We start from the raw sequence: 17,878 nt of genomic DNA, 5'->3' as shown, positions 1-17,878 counted from the left end.
TTGTCATTGAATTATTAGCTAGAGAAAATACCTTTGTCCCTAGTAGTAGAGCCGATGTAGTTAAAACTATAGTAGACTTTAAGTTATTTGTTAGGAAACTAAATTTCAAAGTGTTCTTTGTTAGTGACCATAAAGAAAGTAACAACCTGCATATTGCCAGTACATTCATACCACCAATGCACCCTGTTTTGAATTTATTTGAAAAAATATGTGAAAATGATTTAAGAAATATGTTACACTCTAATATGACTAGGACTACTAAATTTCTAATATTACTAATTCAGAAAAAACAGCTTTGCAATCATTGAAAGAAACAGGGGTAAGATTTATGCAATCAGACAAGGGAGGGGGACTGGTATTCATGATGCAACAACAATATATTGATAAGATGTTAAGTACATTGAACAGTGTGGCCTATCAAGAAACATCTAGAAATGAATTACAACAAGCATATAATAGAATCAGGTCACTATTCAATTACATTTTCATAGAAGGAAGGATAGACTTGTCAACTTTAAATTACTTGACTATGTTATCACCCAGAATACCCATCCTCTTCAGCATTCCTAAAATCCACAAATTACTAGTGGACCCTCCTATAAGACCACTAGTAGATGCTAGGAATGGCATTACTTACCCCTGTGCAAAAATGGTACATAACATACTACAAAAGTATGTTCAAAAAGAGAAAGCAATTTGCAAGGATTCTTGGTCATTTCTTCAAAGCATTAACAATTTTGAGTTCAATGACAGGTTCAATTTTGTAACTGTTGATGTAAAAGCCCTGTACACTTGTATAACCCACCAGGATGGCATAGAATGGGTGAGCCTCATGTTAAAGAAAAATGGTGCTGAACAAGCAGAAATCAAACTGATAGAAGAAATGCTAGACATAGTTCTGTCATACAATTTCTTCACTTTTGACAACAAGATTTATTTACAGAAAATAGGTGTGGCCATGGGCTCCCCATGTGGGGGGAGTTTTACGAATTTAGTCATGGCATACTGGGGAACAGGAAGTGTTAGGAAAGAATGTCAATATGACGAACAAAATAAAATTTTACACACGATTTCTTGATGACATTTTTATCCTAATAGAAGGTAATGAAATAACAGCATTAGAATTGGTTTCATTTTTTAACACAAGCTCTGACTTTCTGGCTTTTACCCACACATATAATGAAGAGAGGATAGCATATTTAGATGTGGATTTATGGAAAGACCATGTCAACAAATGCTTTCATGCTAAGATCTACAGGAAAGAAACTTATTCTAATACTTTCCTCCACTATAATAGTAATCATCCCATGTATCAAAAGAAATCAGTTGTCAAAGGTCAATTAGTACGCGCAGCCCGCATGGTTTCCAGAGACGAGGACTTTAATGAAGAATGCCAATTATTAAAAGGAATGTGTATGAGACGAGGGTATCCACAACAACTCATAGACAATTTGGTAGATGAATTAAAGAGTAAAAGAGAAACAGGCACATATCAAGCCATCCTGGGTGGTGTCAATCAACAGGTAGTTCAGGTCCATAATGTTGATACAACATCAATAAAACTGGCATTCATAACTCCATTTAGTACTGACAGTGATATTATCACCTTAATTATTAATAAAAATTGGTATATAATTAACAGCGAGAAAGATGTAAGGGATAAATTACCGCATAAACCTAAGATTGTTTGGAAAAGGGGAAAGAATCTCAAACAAATTATGCAAAGTGACACTAATAGATTACCATGGAGGAAAGGTATGTTCCAATGTAATATGTGTAATTATTGTTCACATATGAACACAGGTGAAACATTCATTATTAGAAATGTGACTTACGAGGTGAGACAGAAATTTAGTTGTCAGTCCAAAGGTGTAGTATATTTGGCCCAGTGTCAACAATGCCCCGCATTTTACTTTGGGAAAACTGACAGGAAATTATGCGAACATGTTTATGAACACCTATACGCTATTAAGAAAAATAAATTGGACAATGCTTTAGCAAAACATATAACAGAAAATCCTAGCCACACATTCTTATTTAGGGCAGTAGATATGGCCCTCTTAGATGGTAGGGATGGACCACATCAAGTACAATTAGAGGTTTTGGAATTATACTGGCAGATTCATTGTAATGCCAGTGTAATGCCCGGGTTAAATGAGATATGTTCTCTTTACCCAATACTCAAGTTAAAATGTTTGTGTCGCTAGTTAATATGTTTTGGTATGAATTTTTATCATATAGTATGTATTACATATTTGTAATATAGATTGTGGGTTGTCCATATTAGTTTATGAATGTATTTAGATACATAATACCTTATGAACAGTATATACCTGTTGCATACAATGTGACTTAATAATTGTGTATGTATGTCAACATCCCACCCATAAGTATATTTCATGGCACAGGGAGATGTTATTGTTCCCTCCCTTTCCTTTGCCCTTTTGGTACATTAGCACTTGCCCCTTATGTTCTTCTTCTTGTCTTTTCTTTTCTGTCCCCCTCCCTCTTCCTTCCCTCTCTTTCCCCATTCTTCCTTCCCCTACATTCTTCAGCACACAGTACTTATATATTTATATATTATCGTGCACAATCATAGTCATTGTCATAGTATAATTTATTTCAATAAGTACAGCCCACACACAGATATTCACATTTTTGTCCTTGTCGTCTTTTATAAGTTTGCATGGTTGTAGTCTTAGTATTTATTTAATTGGTGCATTGTATTGTAAGATAGAGCTCGCACAGAGCCAACTTTTTAGCGTTTTAAACCTAATAAACACATCTTCAGTTATGTATAGACAATCGGCGATGTCCTATGCAGATATACATAGTATATACTTGTATATTTGCACAGGATACAATGTTTTTAATGTTTTTAACATTTCCTTTTAGGTATATACAATAGCTTAGTAGCAGTGATGTTTTTTCTTTGGCTGTTACATTTTCATGGAGTCTTAGTCTCCGTTTCTCTATTTTCTTTTATTTCTTATTTCTTTTTTCCTTTTACTTAGTGCACAGGATCTATACAAGATCGTACATAACCTTGGGTTTATTATACAGTACCTGCATTATAGCAAGTACAGGTTTATACATATATATTCTTTTGTATGTTTTAACTCTGCAAGAATGTGCAGTTTCATTTTGCGCATTAAATGAATGCATATATAATTCAAGGTAAGCGAACATATAGAAGCTGTCATATCAGCGTTTTAATTTGTAATATAGATCTTTCAGGCATATGCATAGTGGTAGAGGATTTTTGTTGTTCTACTTATTGCATATTTTTCAAGATCCGGGTTTTGGATCATTAAATGGTTTTATGTAGTTTTAATGATTTCAAACTGTTTATCAGCCGCGGCACTTGTATTTTGGTGCCAAAGCACTTATTTAAATGTAGCTGTTGCTTTTTGCTAGTTGTCTGAAGAAGTCCCACAATTAGGTGGGACGAAAAGCATTTAACAACATATCTCTGGTGAAATTAAAGTTGCTCACAACAAGCTCTTTGCTTGTTTGGGTGTGTAGTGCTTGCATTCGACAACTTCTCCTCTGATTGATATGCCTGAGCTATGGATAAAACCAAAGGGATTAAAGCATCATTAGTGCTTGTATCTTGCTATCCATATCCATAGGCAAGAGCTTCAATTTTTATATTATCTTTTGTTTAATCTCTTCACACATATCCTTAGCTGCCATAACTGCATCCTTTTTTAATCTATACCCCTAAGTACTTAAATTTATCATGTTCCATAAATATGGGTATTGCTGGACCAATCCATGTGTGGATATATCATTTATAGCTAAAGCCTTTGTTTCATCTTCATTCATTTTATATCCTTAAAAAGGTACAAAATATTCTGAGCCCCTTGTTTTCTTTGCCACTGTTTCTAAATATAGCTCAAATAACAACGGGGAAAGTGGATACCCATGCCTGGTTCCTCTGTTCAGATACAACATACCAGAGAGGGAGCCTTCCATTTTGATTTTTGCCTCTGATCATATATCCTTCTAATTAACCTTATTATTGTATCAGGAAATGCAAATGTCCCCATTGCCCTACTCATAAAACTCCAAATTACTCTGTTAAAGGCTTTGCCTGCATTAAGACCCACCAATAACAGCATTTTTTCAAACAGTCTGATTCCCTCTGGATCATCATTGTTCTGTTAATGCTGTCAAATGTTTGCCTCCTCTCCACAAAACCACACTGGTCAATATCTATCAGTTTTGGCATAACATTTGCCATTCTTTTAGCTATTATAGATATAAGCACTTTATAGTCATAGTTAAGAATTAAAATGGTCCTATACGAAGCTGGATCAGATGGGCCTTTACTGTCTTTAGGTATTGCAGCTACCACAGCTTTTTTCCAGGATGTTGGGGCCTACCCTCCTTTTAAATACTGTTAAATAAATCCTTCCAGATCTTTATCACTTTCTTCTGTCCTAACTTCCAAACTTCCATAGGAATACCATCTATTCCTGGAATATTTCCTATAGATTGGTTACACATCACCATTTTTATCTCATCTCCTCCTGTCTTACCTGTTAGTTGTTGAGCCTCATCTACCTCTAACTTTGGCTTAATTAAGTCTTCCATAAATATTTCCATTTGTGATTTTTCTTGATTTCTGCACTTCTCTGTGTTATACAAATTTTCATAAAATTTCCATAATATCTCTAATACCTATACAGGATCTCTGGATATTCTTCTTGTTTTAGGGTTCCTAAGTTTGGAAACAACCCTTTCTACTTTCTTTTGCCTAAGTCATTGTGCCAAAAGTTTTTGGGCTCTGGAGTTATTATCAAAAAACAGTTGCTTAATAGCAATCTTTCTAAACTCGTGCATATTATCCAGGTTCTTTCTAATTGTTTCTTTAGTACTCTACATTTGAGACTCCTCTTGTATGAAATTCCCCTTATTTTGTAATACTGTAACCTTTGTCAGCCTTTCTAAATAATTCTTATTACTTATTAATCAGATCTGTTTTTCTTTTATTTCTACTTGATTTGTAAACTTCACTTTCATTTTATCCAACTCACTAGCTATAAATTCTGGAGTACTTTCTATCTTCCCTAATAACTCACAGATAATTTCCACTACCCATTCCTTAAATTCAGTCTTTTTAACAGGTAGGTGTTGAAGGATCAGTGTCTCATCTTTACTTCATTACTCTGCATTATTATCTTGGTAATTATTGGCACATGAGCTGAAATAGTTATTGGATGTGTATTGAAGCCCTCAAATAAATGAACATGTTCCTGTGAAATATAATTTATATCAAGTCTAGCCCAGTTATTGTACCTTGGGGAATAATATGTGCATTTTCTCAGAGTTCCTGCTACTGAACTCATGTCTTTCATACCAAATATTTTCATAATTTTTTTCAGAAATATACTCTCTTTTGTTATAGTTTCCCTTCTATGCTCCCAGATATATCCTTGTTGCTGCAAATCAAATTCTAATCCCTACCTATAAGTAATATTCAGGTCTATATTATAATAGCAAGGATTTAAATATTCGAACACCATATGGGTGACACCAAATGGCTGAATATTTAAAACCTCACAAGTGAGAATGGAGATCGCCATAGGGAATTCCTCCCTTTACTTTAGCGTACTGCGATCTTGGAATTGGTATATTTAAGTAGTGGGTGGTGTGGGGTGGCAAGGGTGCTTGCCCCTTTGCTCAGAGCAATCAGGTAGGTTTTTCTTTTATTTTTACATTTTTTATATTCATTTTGATGTTTCACAACTTCGCTCATATGGTGTCATCCATATGGTGTTCAAAGTTGTGAAACTTTGTTCTTATAATATAGACCCATAATATTCCTGCTGAAAGCTGATTATTTCTCTCCAAAATGTTTTAAGCTCCAAAATAGCAGTTTTAGGTGGAATATAAATGCATGTCAGTGTAATCCTCATCCCTTGCCAGTAGCTCCTCAGTACTACAAATCTGCCATTATTGTCTCTTTTTTCCTATTCTTTTCTACTGGAGCTCTTCTAGCAATTAATACATGTAGTCTTCTTTTACTTTGTCCCCGATAGTCTACAGAATATTTATCCTGAAATCATTTTTTATCAAATTCACATGCTAAGTTCTTTCCAAATGTGTCTCTTGTAGCATTGCTATTTGCACTCTGCATTTCTTAATATATTTAAGTAGTCTTTCCTTTTTAGCCGCGGTGGTGCAGCGGTTAGCATTGTCACCTCACAGCAAGAGGTTCTCCTGTTCTATTCTCGGCTGAAGCTACTTCTGTGTGGAGTCTGCATGTCCTCTGAGCGGTTAAGTGACTTCAAAGACATGCAAGTAGGTGGGCGTGAATGGGCATGCCTTCTTTGAAGGTTGGGCATCAGGCTGGCAACTCGGCACTGTAAAAATCCACTGCCAATCATGAGCGGACCGGAGTTCGGCTGTGGCGACCCCTAACTGGGAAAAGCCGAAAGTCTTTTTAGTCTTTCCTTTTTGTCTATACCTGTGAGACCATTCTCATTCCAAGATAATATGGAAAGTTTCACCATTATGGTAAGAAGTCAGTATTACCACCTATTATATATGGCAGCTTTTTTAAATGTCTGATTCAAGCTTTTATGATACATGTACCCATTCATGTTTGGTAGGTTAATCTTTTATACATTTTTTCCTATCATCAACACTGGAACCCAAGACACATTTTATAAGACTTTTTGTTTCAATAAAAACCCTTAAACACTTTGCCCAGAATTTTTGAGCAAAGAAGTTGTGAGGCATTTTTGTCAATTCCTTGTAAAAATTGTGTCTTTCTGGCAAATTGCTGTAGATTGCATTCATTGAACAGTAACAGTCAAGAGTATGAGATTTTGTATCCTGAAGAAAATGCTTGCTAATGTAAAACTTTTTATTCTTGTAACTTTCTAAGTATACAAGAAAAACACTAAAATTTTGTTCCTGGTTTTTAGGTCTTTGTCTCTGATTTGAGCTAAGAAACTGAAAGTGTTCCACATTTCTGGTCCACTATTTATGAATACATTCATTCACTTGTTCTCAGTCAGACATTTGAGGTGTACAATCATGCAAGTGGTTGTAATTGATGGTTGTGTCTGTGTGTGTATTAATACTTGGCAGTTGTTTGTTACCTGCAACCCACAGTAGTTATGGTGTAAAGAAAGGAACTGATTATAGTAAATAGAAACATCATCATATGAGCTGCATTCTTTGGGTGCAGTCTATGGTTTCCTTGTTTTGTTGACAAGTGTGCTTATTATTTTGCTGTGAATAAAGTGGACAGCATGAAGTATATGAGTTTAATGTAAATATTTTAACTGAAAATACATTTTTATTAACCTTTTTTGCAAGCACATGGGTGTGAAATGCGCTATCGTGGGCTATAACAATTGGTATTTAGTCCAGATGAATATGGCTATGAGCTGCTTCTGCAGTACACAGTTTGATTCCCTCAACCCTCATTTGGCTGCTGTGTAACTCTGGCCAAGGGACACTGCATCCAAGCTATTATCAAATGCATTGCATATTTGTCTTTTGATTTTCTGCACCGTTTACATAGAAGTTAATGAGTGCTTCACTACATGCTGCTTGACTATGAGTCTCAGCACTTGTCTTGTAGTTTAGTGGAGTGCCAGATATATTTTCAATAAATGTGAGTGTAAAGTAAAGAGCTACTTATTGTTGATCATACTAAGTCTATTTTTACAGTGAAACTGTTTTGTTTAGCAAATGGTTGTCAGTGTTTTTGCTAAAAAAATAGACATAACGTCTGAATTTAATTCAAAGCTCTGTGATCATTGTAGAAGTAAATAAAAGAATAGTATGTCAGACTGTTTTAGCAAATGGCTTTCATTGTTTTTGCTGTAAAATTTGAAATAACACTTCTAAATTAAATCCAAATCTCTGTGATCATTGTAGAAAAATTATGTGAGACTATTTTGTTTAGCAAATGGCTGTCAGTGTTTTTGCTGTAAAATTTGAAACAACACTTCTGAATTAAATCCAAATCTCTGTGATCATTTTAGAAGTAAAAAATAAATAGTATACTCACTGACAGGTTTGAACAGTATTTTATAGTAAATTAATTGAGATAACCAAGCAAAGGGATAATGGTATGGCTGTGGGCGTGACGGACGACAATCCATTACCTTACCTAGGGCCCCATTTGACCATAATCTGTCTCTGCCATGTTCATCAATAGAGTAGGTCTCAAGCTTAGACAACTGCTTGGAAAAATGGGTCAAGTTCTCCTCCTAACTATAACAAGGCCACCAGAAAAAGATTAAAGAAATATAAGCCATCAGCAGCAACAGTGCCAACCTCTTACTTTCTAACTATGACTATATTGTGAGATCTTGCTCTGAAAATTGGGGAAAGTGCTAGTTATAGCCAAAGGAAGCACCAGAGCCACAACCTGTAATAACCTGACAACCTCACTTGTCTTCCACAGTTCTTGCTCCTTTATTGAAATTACACATAAGTACTTGTGGAAAGACACCAATCACAGACATACAATGCAGGGTATTTTACAGCACATTAAACCTACAAATCAGAAAATGAGAAACTGAAAGCACAACTGCAAGTTGTCAAAAGAATGTCATTTGGTCTTTATAAGTGTGCAAAAGCAACCTTTAAAGCAGGAAAACTGCAGCACCAAGAAAACATCAGTTTGGGACAAGAATGTGATATAAAAGAACTTGAGAAAGAGGGAGTGCATACATATTTAGGAATTGATGAAGAATCAACAACAAAACATGAACAAATGTGAATAAAGCTTAGTAAAGAGCACTTTAGAAGACTTAAATTAATCCTGAAAAACAGCACTGACATCTAGGAACAAAATCCAAGCTATAAACCAATTTGCTTTTCTTCTCCTAACTTACAGTTGTGGAGTGACTGACTGGTCCGAAAACGTGTTGGATAGATTAGATAGGAAAACAAGAAGGATGCTTCATGCTCACCAAATGATTTATAAAAATCAGTGTATACCACAATTATAAATTTCACGTTCTGAAGGAGGGAGGGATGGGTCTCCTTAAAATTGATTACATGTATAGATCTGGAATCGTGGGACTTCACACATATCTGCTGACCTCACAAGACTCAAACATAGTGAAAGTTTTGAAACACGAGAAGAATAAATCTAAGATGACTTCCCTGCTTAGGCTAACAGAAGCATATCGGCGTCAAGCAGGAATTGAAATCAAACCAGAAGTAGATAAAAATCATGCAGCAACTGAATGTACCAAAAAACAAAAGAAAGAATATAAGGTGAAGGATCAGATGAGAAGGCAAGAAATGTGGAAAATGCATGAATATAGTTGCAAGTATAGAAATCTTCTGGAAGAACCTCATGTTGATCAGGAATTAATGCAGGAATGGTTAAATAGAAGCAAATTTAAACCAAGAGATGAAAGGTTAATATTGGCGGTCCAAGAAATGGGCTACATATACGCTGGTTTATAAAGTCCATTGAACATGTGGGAGAAACAGACAAATGTAGGTTTCCTACAACAGAATTGGAAACAGTTACACGCCTCATTGCTAGTGGTGACATACTAATGGGAGAAGGACTGTATACTGAAAGGCATAGTAATGTGACGAGACTGTTGCACTGGGGACTGTGCAAACATTATGGTACTGAAGTGGCTGAAAAACACCGGAAATATGAGCCACAAAGCATCATAGAAAATGATGAAATCTCAACACATGGGATCATCCATTACCAATAGCTCAAAAGATAGATGCCAGAAAATCAGATATAGTGGTCCAGGAAAAGAAGACAAAAGTAACATTGATCACTGAAAATCGCCACACACAGTGACTACAGTGTGCTGCGTACAGAGAGACACAAAGTCATAAAATATCAGGATTTGCAGGCAGAAACAAGAGCAATGTGGAAGAAAGATACCCAGATAGTTCCAATAGCAGTAGGAGCAATGGGTCTTATAAAAAAGAGTCTACAACCATATTTAAATATGATACCGATACATGTAACGTCATACAAATTGCAGAAGGAGTCATTACTGGTCACAATGCAGGTGCTGCGAAGAGCACTTCTGGCTGACATCAAAGAGTGAAAAAATACTAATTTCATGAACTTTAATCGTACTTTGACTTAGGAATGGGGTCCATTCCCATATTAGAAACCCTAAAGATTTGGAGAAATTTAAAAAAAATGTGTTTTTGAAATAATACTACTTTCTCTTAAGCTGATTTTTATACACAGCTAACTTTTCTGATATGCTGCTAAGAGATGTTATGATGTACTTAAAGCAAGGTGACTATTGCAGTGAATCTGGGCTAACATAATGTTTTATCATTTCATAACTTGTATTATATGACAATTAACCGTAAACCCCATTTTAAAATGGGTAATAGTGATCCATAAGAAGTTAAAGACATAAAGAACATGTGACTGTATGGAACCTACAAAAATGACATTATAACAGTAGTATCCATTTTGTAAAGCAGCTCAGCATACCAAGTCATCATTCCAGTGAGGTTGTGGGTAGCAGGTTTCACAGACATCATCTGGGAGATCCTACAAACAAAGATCCAAAACAAAATCATTCAGGAGACTGACAAGGGTCTCTTTCCTACATATTATTTTGTCATCAGTTTTATAAATCACAGTATAATGTATCTTGCTTTCAGGAGGCGCATAAATATTTTGACCGCCTAAATGGTATTAGAAAGAACTAGGTTAGTAACACATATGCTACAGGAAATAATGACAATGGTAGAGGGAGGTGTAGCTATTGTCAAGAAATTGACAAATATTTAACCCAATTTAAAAATCCAGATGGTTTAAGGCAGATGTATTTTGGAAGGTGAGCATTTGTTATCACAAATTAAGCCATCAGTGTTCTCTGTGCCCCATGTCATAATTATGCAACTGTTTTCACTTCAATAAGACTATGGAACATTTCAAGGGTTCTAGCACAATCATTGTTTGAGATTCAATGCCATTCAAAATGCTATTTTAGACAGTTTAAAAGATTAAAGACCAAGAAACCTGAGACAGTAGTTCACATGGCAACACTCTCACCTTCTCCCTTCACACCCACAGCCAGCACACGTATGTCTAAATCACAAGGGTGCAGAATTCAAGCCTTTACTGCCCACTGAGACTGCATCAAACCATGGCAATGTATTAGTAACAGGTGACTTTATTGTAAGGCATATGGACACCATCCTCACCAGACTGGATAAGAATAGGCTGACAGCTGTCTTTCTAAAACCAGGATCTGGGATGTAACAAGGGCTCTTAGATCCCTTCATCCTGACAAATACAGTTATGACTTGATAGTGGCCCATGAGGGGGTGAATGACCTTTTGTTACCTACCTAGAGGGGCATGCAAAAGGATATGATCGAGCTTGCTATGTATACATCTGAGGCAAGAAAGACACTGGTCTTCAGTGATATTTTGCCATCACCCAGAATGATGCAAAGATTTAAAGACAAGATAACTGGCTTTAATAATTGTTTATGTAGGTGGTATCATTTTAGGGCAATCCAGTATGTGTCAGCTTGGGATGAGATGACTGTCAAGCCTTCCTGTTTTGCCAAGGATTCACAAAAAAACAAAAATACACAGGAACAGGTGAGGGGTATGGTACAGGAAAACTGTGCAAACTTAAAATAGAAAACAAGTACCGAACCAACATGGCTGAGCAAAAACTTCTATTTATTTAACAAAGTAAAAAGTAATAAAAGTGAGGGCTTTCGCGATAACACTATCGCTTCTTCAGACTAATAAACAAGTAAAAAGACATGAGTTTAAAAAGAAAGTAAAACCAATCAGCTGTCATATGCAAATCTCATGAATTAAATAAAAGGTACACACACAAGCAATGCAGCAGTTGTTATAAATACAAAAAACAACACAAATAAAATTTAAGTTTAAAGACAACATTAATGTTTAAGCGGGCATGCTTTCAGGAATGGTTTAAGGCTAAAAACACCATTTAAACCAGGCACTTTCTCTGCATTCAAGAGCAAGATCCAATTCTGTTCAGCACTTTCTGTTTTATTAGATGTATCACCCCCTCTAATACTAACATCCAAAACCTGAAGTACAAAGAACTTAAAAGCGTGTTTTGAGCCATGCAAACCAACGTGTTGTGCTAAGGCATTTGTGTCTTTTTGGTTCCTGATGTCCCTATAGTGTTAGAGAATCCTGTCCTTCAGTGATCTGTTAGTTTTTCCTATATAGAAGGCATGACAGACCTGGCAGCTTGCAAAGTAAACAATATTTGGAGTTCTGCAGTCAGCATAAAAATCAAGTTTGATTTTAAAATTAGTATGAGGATGTATATAGGTTGAGCCCATAAGTATGGACTTACAGGCTGAGCATGATCTACAAGAAAAAGTCCCATAGTTGGTAGACTGAGGCCCTTTAGTACGAGGTTGTGATTTATAGCACAAATGTTTCTTCAAGGACTTATTATTTTTAAATGCAGAGTATGGTATGGTGTCTATAGTCCCTTTCAATTCATCTGTAGTGTGCAGAATATTCCATTTCTGTTTAATGACCTCACAACATGTATTAATGTCACTAGAGTAAGGTAGAGAGACTGTGAAAGTATCTCTCACAGCTACAGTTGTTTGTAAAGCATCAGGTGGGGTGTGGTTGCCAAAATAGGCCTGCATTTCCCTTCACTTTCTTCCCATGCAGCATTGATTTGAAAATCAATCTCTGCCTCTTTGTAACCTCTATCTAAAAACTCACGTTTGAGAGAGTCAAGTGCTAAATCCAACTGAATGTTACCATTGTGCGATCTCATTACTCTATAAACCTGCCCTTTTAGAACATTCCAGGTAACATGCTTGGGATGCATGCTGTTTTTGTGCAGGAAGTTGTTCTTCCAAGTGGGTTTTTTGTAAACACTCATAGACATATTATTAAGATCTCCTTTGTTGATCTTAACATCTAAGAACTCCATTTCTACAGCAGAATATTTAAAGGTAAATCTTAAAAAACCTGTAGTGCCAAGGATTGTTTGCGCCTTTCTTACCAGCCTTTCACATTCTGGCTAAAGTTGTTGTTGCCCTCATAGTGCCTTTTTAGGTAGAGTCCATCTGATGGACATGCCAACCTAGTAAATTTTAGTTTGGAACACATTACTGTGGCTCTACTTAATGCAAGAGTCTCAATAAAAAATACTTAAACTTGAGGCTTACCTGCAACTTGAACACATTCATGTATGCATATTTACAGAGACATGGTTTCAAAGCAATAAAAGCATGCTCTGTGTTCCTGGGTCTAGTGCATGTCATGTCTTCAGATGTACTGGCAATTGTGAGGGAGTATAACTTTATCAAGGATAACATCACCTCATAACAGATTTTTTGGAACATCAAATTTGAATTCTTAGGTGTCCAAATCACTATAAACAAGACTAATCACCAATTAATAGTTGTTTATAGGACACCCTCATTGTCCCCTTTTGAGCATGACTGCTACCTTAACACAGATGACACTCTCATTAAACCCAACACCTTTTTTAATGGGGGACTTCAACTATTCATCAATACACTGGTTGACCTACACTGCCAATGGTTGTTATACCCACTGCTTCCTAACATTATAATTGCTAACTCACTTTTACACACAAATATGGCCACTTCTTGTACATCTCTGTATGTATCGCCCTACCTTGCTCAATCAGATCATAAACTAATGACGTTTTTCTTTAAAACTGGTAGCACGTTTCCTCTAAGTACCTCTGTGCTTAGGGACTTCTCAAAAGCAAAACTTCTGCATTTGCTTGATGACCTAAATACATTCTGCTGTAATCCCCCTCTGCTGGAACCCATTGTTAAAGCTGCTGCCTGTGCATCTGATTTCTACTCACACATAAATAGTTGCATTGATAAGGCAGTCCCTATCTACATGAAATATAAAGAAAATTAAAAAAAATAAAACTCTATTACCCATATAATAAACTATATAACAAGAGAAAACGTTGCTTAATGCTTATGAGGTCTAATTCTACTTATGTTAAGAGCTCACTTAAGTGAACTATTAAAGAGCTTATGGGAACCATTAGAAAGCTCAAATCTGAGTAAGAAATTAAAATACCCACAAAAAACAAAAATAACAGCAAATTTTCATTATCTATGTCAGGAAGTTAAGAACTAAAATCCAAACAATGTTAAGAATTAGTTCCCAATAATATTGCATGCTCTGACCCAAAGGAAATAGGTAATATCCTAGTTGATAAATTTAATACAGGTTTTCCACCCACTGTTATATTTATTCCACAGTGTCAGCCACAGCTTTAATTACTGTGGAACAAATTCTTTAATTGCTGTGAAACTAATTCTTCCAGCCCTCTCAAAAGCTAAGAACACCTCATCTATATGCCCTGATAAAGTACCAGGTTGCTTATCAGTATTAAATATGGCTTATCTGAACCACTGCTTAACCTCTTTAAGCTCTTCAACTGGTTACATTCCTTAAGCCTGCAAAACAACTATTGCAGTGTCATTACACGAGGGTGGCCTAACTGCAGACCCTGGTGACTAAAGACCCATTAGACTAACTAGCCTCATATGTAAAGCTATGAAGCATATTATCTTAGAGCTAATTAACCTGAGCATTAAAAATCTCTTAACCCTGAACCCTAATCAATTCAGCCTTGTGAAAGGAAGGTACTTTGTTTTTAACCTCATTAATTTCTTTGAAAAAGCAACTAAAGCAGTGGATAGCCATTATTCAGTACATACAGCATATCTAGACCTGCCCAAGACATTTGACACCATCCCCTGTGAAAGCATTATTGACAGATTTGTAAATCTGAGTATAAATCCTTATATTGTGTGGTGGATAGCTAATTGATTATATGACAGAACCCATGTGGTTAGAGTTGCAGGTGCCACTTCTGAAAGCAAAAAGTTACCAGTTGTATACCACAGAACTCAGTGTTGGGCACTCTTCAATTTAGCATTGATTTCTCAGACCTTCAGACCAACACTCCTGGCTTATACTTAATTATAAATTGGGAGTTGTTATTCGATCCTCCACTGACTCACATTTCCTCCAACATGGGTTAGATTATGTTAACTGGAGCAAGGAAAATGGTCACAAATTAAATGATATACCCCACCAGTTAGACGCTGTCCTAAGGGATCTAGGCACTCTTGTTGATAATTCCTTATCATTTGATCATCATGTCTCCACAGTAGTTTGAAAAGACTGATATTTGTTTCATCTATTTTCCAAAGGGACAATGCACCTTTTCACGTGTTTGTCTAAACATACCACTCAACTTGACAGACTCAGAGACAGAAACATAGCTAGGCCTAAGGGCAAAGGAGGCAGCTGCTCTGGGTGCAAGTTGTCGGGGGGAAGCAATCTGCAGATCTGTTTTCTTTTTCAACCTTCTGACATAAAGACAATGGCAGGCAATAGAGTAAGAAAGCATTAGGACCTGGAAGAAGCTCACCAGATGTGAGAATGGAGCTTTTTTTTCTTTTTTGTTAAGCACCTGACACTCCTTCATAGGAGAGAAGGAGGGAGTGCCAAGCTGGAGAACAGTCATGTTTTCTGCTCTCACACAGAGCTTTCGGGCATAGGAGCATCAGATCAGAGGAAGGCTACTCGGTCTTATGCCACCTATGACTCTGCTCAGAGATTCATTAAAAAAACAAGATCAATGGCCTCAGAAATCTTACTTATCATGCAGGCTGACAGCCTTCTGTCTGCACTCTGTTTCTTATAGACTCCTCCAAAGAGACTTGCGTCTAGACTTTTGAGACATAAAAATCCAACCCTTTTTGATCTGTTCTTCTTCCTTCACAGAACAAATGGTATCTCAGATACCCAGGTGAAGGAAGTAAACCTTCATCAGCAGATGAATAAGATGTGTTGGAATGGTAGATTCATATCTCAACGTATCCCTCACCACTGGAACAAATGTCCATTACATATCAAGCAAAGTAGCACCATTGCAATCTTCAAGGTAAACCGAGATAATTATTGGATGGGCAGTGTCACATTCTCACCTGGCTTGTCTTGTTTTGTCCTCCTTGAGGCAGGAAAGAACTTTTGAATAGTTGTGTTTGGTTAGGCTTGTAATGGTTTGCAGGCTGATTGCCTTGTACTTACCTAGGAACCTATAAACACAGAGGAAGTGCTAGGGACAGGCGGTAGGATGAACACTGTGGAAATGATGAAGAAATGAGGACATCAGAACAGAAGCCAAAGCCAATCCAATTGCACAAAAGGTCAAAGACAATAGATTACGGTGGTTCAGGCACATCTGCAGGAAAGCAGAAGGTGATTTGGTGTAGAAGATTTAGGACAGACAGGAAAAAGGCAAGAGGAAATGAGGCTATCCAAGCCAAGAGATGGAGGGATTGTGTGAGAGAAGACCTGACTGTTGAAAAATGTAGGAAAATGTCAGTCAATCAAGACAGGCTGCACCAGTTGACGTGACACCTTGACCCCATGTAGAAAAGAGGAAAAAGAGGGCTGATGATAATACTATTCCATGCCATGTAATTGTACTAGCGTTTCATCCCTACAACTACTTTACGACTCAGTCCACATCAGTGTAGTTTGTTCACTAACCTTTTATGTGGTATCCAGTCAAGTGTCTTACTAAAGCCTAAATAAGTGTGCCCACAACTTGTTTTGGAAGTAATTCCCAGTTCATCAAGTCAAAATAAAACATTACATTTGTTTTTCATAGCTATCATGTTGTGAAGCTATAGTACCTTGAGTGTTGTTTTCCATAGTTTTCTATATATTCTGTTATTTTTTTCCAGAAACGATTCCCTGATTTTTACCCTGCATCTGAAGTCAGACTGGTGGAGTGATAATTCCCCGGGCCTCTGTTTTGCTCTCATTCTCCTGAAGGAGAATCACATCTATCCTCTTCTAGTTATTTATTTATTTTTACTTTTTAGTTTAGTTTATATGGAGGGCCCCTTTTAAGTTATGACAGTTGTGTTAAACAAGATGCAAACAGTGTCTACTAGTTATGTAAAAACAGTAGTAATAAGTAATACAAAAGTATCAGCAAGTAGTATGTCAATTAGGAAACAGGTAAAGTGTCTTGAAGGCATAATGGAGCAAGTAAAACTGAGATTAATGCATTTTTGTTTGACACATATAATATTCTTGACATCATATTATTAAGAAGATCACTCAGGTAGTCAAAATCAGCAACAGTGTATCATTACCCACGAGGGAATATGTTAAGTACCCCAGAAGAGAAGTTGCTTTAGGCATGTCTAAACAAGTAGACCCTGAGCTGGAAGATATATTATGCATCTCACAAAGATTGTGTTCCACAGCCTAGGAACTGAAATGTAGAAAACGTTACCATGGCATTCAAGGGAAAACTGAGTGATGTTCAGTTCTCTAAGAATTTGTGGGTGAAACATATCAGGACCCACTGCCTTGTGTACCTTTAGTGTTGTAAGATGTTTCATTGCCCTTTCCTTTGGAAAGGGCTACACACTGCACCATCCCATCTTGGGTACTCATACTGGGTGCTTTTAATAAACCTTCTCTTCTTTCATGAATATTGAAAAAACTTATACATATAACAGATAAATCATTTTGCCACAATTTTCTTCTCAGATCTCATCCATTTTATTTAACTTCACTTTCTTTTTTTGTCTTTCTTTTCTCAGTTTTGTATCTAAGGCTTTATCTCCCTTCTTGTTTCAATTGTAAATTATTTCATCTGATTGGACCTCGACTGGTGGGATAGTACAACCTGCCTTCTTCTGTTTTTAATCAACACACTTCCCTGTTCCTCTATGCATCCTAAACACCATATGCTTCCCCCACCATGAAAGTCACACAATTTGAGAAGCATGGTGTATTTTATTTCTTTCTTTTAAGATTCACAGATTACTGTTGGAAAAATGAT

General features: G+C 36.4%; 1 protein-coding gene across 1 annotated transcript in view; it reads right to left on the bottom strand.

The window, feature by feature from the left end:
* LOC122793773 (WD repeat-containing protein 49-like) overlaps nt 1-17,878 on the bottom strand; it is a 630,038-nt gene that overhangs the window by 212,665 nt on the left and 399,495 nt on the right. The window contains exon 18 of the mRNA XM_044061963.1: nt 10,469-10,528. Coding sequence (XP_043917898.1) covers nt 10,469-10,528 — 60 coding nt within the window. The remainder of the gene's footprint in view (nt 1-10,468; nt 10,529-17,878) is intronic.

This window comes from Protopterus annectens, chromosome 2.part0, assembly GCF_019279795.1.
Source record: "Protopterus annectens isolate FY-2018-M chromosome 2.part0, PAN1.0, whole genome shotgun sequence".
In the NCBI taxonomy this organism is placed as follows: domain Eukaryota; kingdom Metazoa; phylum Chordata; order Ceratodontiformes; family Protopteridae; genus Protopterus; species Protopterus annectens.
The sequence above is the reverse complement of the archived record's forward strand: the minus strand, read 5'-3'. Positions and strand labels throughout refer to the sequence as shown.